The sequence below is a fragment of the Orbicella faveolata genome, unplaced genomic scaffold (assembly GCF_042242905.1).
Source record: "Orbicella faveolata isolate gen_17 unplaced genomic scaffold, um_ofav_v1 contig_13, whole genome shotgun sequence".
NCBI classification, from domain to species: Eukaryota; Metazoa; Cnidaria; class Anthozoa; order Scleractinia; family Merulinidae; genus Orbicella; species Orbicella faveolata.
Window position 1 is genome coordinate 21,154,494 of NW_028301540.1, and position 5,507 is coordinate 21,160,000.

Consider the following 5,507-nt stretch of genomic DNA (forward strand, 5'->3'; position numbering starts at 1 on the left):
TATGGGTCTTCCTCCCAGGAGCTGACTGACAAGCTCAATTAAGACCTCCTGGCGGTGGCGAAATGGCTGAACGAACATAAATTAACACTGAATCTGGACAAAACCAAATGTATGCTCATAGGCAGTAACAGGAAACTAGAGAGCAAAGTTGCCCTAACTGTGTCAATTTTTGATCATTGTTTGAACGATGTTACTTGTTTTAAATATCTTGGAATTTTAATATCGTCTGATTTTACCTGGACAAATCATGTCGAATATATGGCAGGGAAAATTAACCAAAGGCTTGGCCTACTTAGGCGCATTAAGCATTTATTACCGTTGAGGGCGCGTTTTCTTTATTACGAAAGTCTTGTCATGCCCTTATTCGAGTACGCAGATCTAGTTTGGGGTGACAACCATAACGTAACTTTAACGTCTAGCTTACAAGTTTTGCAAAATAAAGCGGCTAAAATAATTTTAGATCGACCGCTGTATTCATCTGCGTCGCACGCATTAGCGACTCTGAAGTGGACACCATTAGAGAAAAGGCGTTTCCAGCGAAGATGAGCACGGGAGACCAGACCATCTTCCAGAAGGACCCAATATTGAGGGAGTACCCAGATTGTTTCAGTGACAAACCCGGCACACTTCCAAACAAAGTACATCTGGAAGTTGATGCTTCAGTACCCCCAGTTGTTCACCCTCCCAGGAAAATTCCAGTTGCTATGCTGGAGCCAGCACGAGAGAAACTCAAAGAGATGGAAGAAGATGGTATTATCGTGAAAGAGGATGAGCCTACGTCGTGGGTCTCATCAATGCTAGTTATTGACAAAAGAAAGGTGAAGGATAAAAGAAAGGACACTCCACTGTCAAAGGATGATGTCAGAATTTGTATTGACCCAAGAGATCTTAACAAGGTCCTGAAAAGACCCCATTATCCAATGGTTACCGTAGAAGAAGTTGCAAACCGACTTTCAGGTGCAAAGAGTTTCACATCACTTGATGCATGCAGTGGATACTGGCAACTCCCCGTAGATGAGGAGAGTTCCAAGCTCTTGACTTTTAACACACCGTGGGGGCGATACCGATTTACAAGACTCCCTTTTGGTATCTCACCAGCCCCTGAAATCTACCAAAGGGAGATGGACAGACTGTTTGAAGGGGTTCCTGTTGAAATCATAGTGGATGATTTCCTGATACATGGTAAAGATCAGCTTGAAGTTGATGACAAATTGAGAAGAGTACTTGACAAGAGCAGGGAGGTAGGATTGAAGTTCAACCCTAAAAAGGTGAAGCTTAGAGTACCAGAAGTAAGTTATGTTGGACACCTGTTCTCATCTGAAGGTTTGAAACCAGATCCGGAGAAGATCAGAGCCATTAATGAGATGCCACCCCCAGAAGACAAAGAAGGTGTACTTCGCATACTAGGAACTGTGAATTACCTGGACAAATTCATCAAGCACAAGGCTGATATACAAGAACCCATATCGCAACTTACCCAAAAAGATGCAGCATTTGTTTGGGAAAAGCCACAACAAGAGGCCTTTGACAATCTGAAATCAGTCATCACGAGTGCACCTGCACTAGCTTATTTTGACAACAGCAAGGAAACAGTGCTAAATGTAGATGCAAGTAGTAAAGGCCTTAGTGCAGTGATCCTACAGGACGGCAAGCCGGTTGCATTCGGATCCAAAACACTAACTAACTGTGAGAAAAGGTATGCAAACATCGAGAGAGAGCTGCTTGCAATCGTCTGGGGCGCACAGAAATTTCACACCTATGTATATGGGCACAGAGTAATTGTAGAGACAGATCACAAACCCTTAGAGTCTATCTTCCGCAAGTCTCTGAATGATGCTCCCCCGAGGCTACAAAGGATGCTATTGAAACTTACCAAGTATGATCTTGATGTGCGATATGTCCCTGGAAAACAGCAAGTCATCTCAGACTGTCTTAGCAGAGCACCTCTCAGTGATACGGAGCCAGTCAGTGAACCAGAAGATGTAATTGGAATCAATCTTATTGAGGAGCTCGGATTTGAAAGCAGCACACTGAAGAGATTTAAGGAGACCTCCAGCATTGACGAAACCTCGAGAGTAGTGATGGAGTATGTCTTGAAAGGGTGGCCGTCTGAGAAAGAACAGGTTGATGAGCTTGCTAGAGAGTACTGGAGTTTTAAGGAAGAGCTGAGTGTGGAGGATGGATTGCTGTTTAAATCAGACCGAATAGTCGTCCCAAGACCACTGAGGGCTGAGGTGCTGGATGAAATCCATGAAGCTCATATGGGAGAAAGTAAGAGCTTTAGCTTTGCCAGAGATTACGTCTTCTGGCCCTCAATGACAGCCCAGATCAAAGACAAAGTCAGCTCCTGTTCAATTTGTAATGCCTTCCGCAACCGACAACAAAGAGAGTCATTGCATCCACATGACATCCCTGGATTACCTTGGCAGGTAGTCGGGACTGACTTGTTTGAATATGGAGGCCAAACATACTTGTTGGTCACTGACTTCTATTCAAAATACTTTGAAATTGAATTACTGCGTCAGAACACTGCCACCTGTGTCATTAACAACCTGAAGAAAATATTTGCAAGGTTTGGAGTCCCGGATAAGGTTGTGAGCGATAATGGTTCCCAATACAGCAATACCAGGAATCTATTCGACAGCACTCATGAGTTCAAGCAATTTGCTGAAGATTGGGGTTTTTGCCACACAACGAGCTCTCCAGAGTACCCCCAATCAAATGGTGCAGTGGAGAGAGCAGTGCAGACAGCAAAGCGCATTTTGAAGAAGGCTGCAGCTGACCAAAAAGACCCTTTTGAAGGGCTGTTCAAGTACCGCAACACTCCATTTGAAGATATCGGCGTGTCGCCTGCACAGCTGCTGATGAGTCGGCGCACACGCACAATGATACCAACCCATCGACGTCTCTTATTACCGCAGGCAGTGGATCCTGATAGAGTAGTGAAAGCGCTGCGGCTACGTCAATTTGTCTCTAAGAAGAATTACGACAAACAGAGTAGAGATCTGCCTCCACTTGGAGCTGTAGTCAGGGAGCATATGTAATCCCGTGGGATTTTTATGGTGAAAGCAAACCACCTACCCAGATGTTTTAAGGGGACCCTAAGGAACACAAAAACTGTTGTCGGCAATTTTGTAACCTGCACCGGCGGCTGCTATGGGGGGTCTATTTTTAGACCCATATGGCTCAACATGGAATCGAGGCTCGAACATAAAATGGCGTGTAAATACAATTAACTACAATAAATTTCCACAAAATTACCAGGAATCTTTAATATAGTCTATCTAATACACATTCATAGACTTAAGTAGTAAATACTGATCACGTGATCAACACTGCACGAAAGCGAGGCTGGTCGTTTGTTGTCTTCAAATAAGCATTAAAAGCATATTTCTTTTTCTCGAGTTGTTGAGAAAAATGACTACAACAAGTGAACTAGATGATATTTTTTGTTCACGTGAATTAAACTACATTTGAATAGGTTTTGTTCACGTAAGACGACATGAAAGTGAGGCTGAGCTCCTCGGCACTTGTTAGGCCTGTTCTAAGCGTCGAGCCAACGTCGTGCTGAACCAAATTCCTTTCCGAAAATTAGGGCTTTCGGTGCGAAGAAGAAATACAACTAGATGAAAACAGAACTAACCAAATTGGCGTTTAGAACCACTGCCGTGCTAGCGTCGCGCTATCATAAAACCAAATGGAATTAGGTTCGGCACGACGTTGGCTCGACGTTTAGACCAGACCTTATATCAGCTATTCGATATGTTAGCGATAATTAAGGTTCCTCCGAGGGCGTAATGTTAACCATAACAGGTTTACAGGTATATATAATTATTACTACCCAGAACCTAGTCAGGCTTTTGGCGATAATAACTGCTTTAAAAATAACACAACTGAGCCCATAATGCATTGCAGTCTACAGAACATAGATGTCAGGTAAGAATCATTCATCATCCTCGTCTTCCTTGTTGTCATCGTCCTGCTCATCCGATGTTTCATCATCACAGCTATCATTCTCAATCATATCGACATTGTCACACGCTTCCCCTGTCTCGTCATTGCTGCAGCTGCATAGATCTGTGCAAGTGAGACCCGCCCTTCGACAGCTGCACCTGTTGTTTCTGCATTTGTCCTTCCCACAGCCACACTTGACAAGATAAAGAACGGCGTCGGGTGCCGGCTGCAGTTTCGTCATCACCGGCATCCATTTGTCTGAAATATAAAAGAATAAGGCAATGCATTAAATTCATCTCGATCTGCAGTGTCGAACTTGAGAGTCTATTACTATATCAACTGTTAATTTATAATAACCTTTGTCCTTTTTCCATCCATAGTTCTCTGGTGATGGAAGGTCTGGATTAGGGACTTTGTCATTGGCCCAGATCATGGCTTGGTAATGCGCTCGCTTAATGGCCTCTCGGAGAGCAGCTTGTGTAGGCGGTAGTCGTTCTGACTCGGCCTGTTTTCTTCGAAAGAGGAGCCACCTTAGATCTTTCAGGCTGGATATCTTAGTCTTGGGCAGGTAAAGTTGGCACACTAGCTTCTCTATTGCATAGAACATGCCCACTGTGGGAACGACGGTAGAGCCGAGATCTGCAAGTGCAGTGACACATTCTTCATCAGCTTCAAGAAACGCTTTCCAGCATTCCAGCTTTCCTTTAAATGCAAAGTTTCCAGTGACATCAGCTCCGCTCCAGGCATGAAAGCCAGGTAGTGCTGCCGTTCTAGCTGCTCCTAAAGCGCGGACAATTGGACAAAGCTGGATAGTTCGGTGGCGCTGTCCTCTTCCAGTGACGAATGAAGTGTCCGCACATAGCTCCGGGTAACGTCTAAGGGCCAGTACAAACACGTCAGTGTCCGGTGAAAAGATCTTGATACTCGTAGCTCCTGATGTGGTGGCATCTACTGCATGTAGCAGTATTTTGGTATCTGCCTCCTCTTGGTCGCTATCGAGGTACGCCATATCCTTGTGTGTTGCCCTACACTTACTGCTCCATGCAACCACCACGTGCAAACCATTCTGACGCCCCTTCTCTAGAGTCTTGCTGGCAAGATATTGCGTCAGTTCATCCTTGGTGCTGACATGTGCCAAAAGTCTCTTCATCGGTACCTGCATAAGAAAGGGTGTACTAGTTTTAGTGTCTTTACCTCTATATCTGGCCCTATTCTTCTTGTAGTACATTATATATAGGATCATTGCTTTTGTATGAAAAACCGTTAATAGTATACCTTGGAAATCTGAGTGGTGTCAGTAATCTTGTAGCTGATAGGTTCCAAGCATCCCTGACGAAATTTCGCGAGTTGCGGTCTTTAAAGACAATGGTACATCACACCTAAAAGCAGAATAACGTGCCCACTAATGTAAGTAATTATATCTAATATAAACACAAAGGTTACAAGGTAAATATCAGCGCGAGTGACAAACCTGTCGAAAATAAGACGAATTTCATCTGCCTCCTTGTACTTGTCGAAGATCGTCACAGTGAAATGATTGGCCAGATCCGAGC

At 44.2% G+C, this 5,507-nt stretch overlaps 2 protein-coding genes across 2 annotated transcripts in view; both read right to left on the bottom strand.

Annotated features, from left to right (window-relative positions):
• Window positions 1-3,738: 3,738 nt before the first annotated feature.
• LOC149115551 (uncharacterized) lies at window positions 3,739-5,350 on the bottom strand. The gene is made up of 3 exons (XM_089285036.1): window positions 5,230-5,350; window positions 4,312-5,110; window positions 3,739-4,212 (listed from the first exon to the last, which is right to left on the bottom strand). The coding sequence occupies exons 2-3, from the start codon at window positions 5,102-5,104 to the stop codon at window positions 3,944-3,946; spliced, it is 1,062 nt and encodes a 353-aa protein (XP_089141162.1). The 5' UTR covers window positions 5,105-5,110; window positions 5,230-5,350; the 3' UTR covers window positions 3,739-3,943.
• The window catches only part of LOC149115552 (uncharacterized), a 3,076-nt gene continuing 2,817 nt past the window's right edge, over window positions 5,249-5,507 (bottom strand). Inside the window, exons 1-2 of the mRNA XM_089285699.1 lie at window positions 5,426-5,507; window positions 5,249-5,333 (exon numbers count right to left, since the gene is read on the bottom strand). The exon at window positions 5,426-5,507 is cut by the window's right edge and continues 2,817 nt beyond it. Coding sequence (XP_089141825.1) covers window positions 5,249-5,333; window positions 5,426-5,507 — 167 coding nt within the window. The remainder of the gene's footprint in view (window positions 5,334-5,425) is intronic.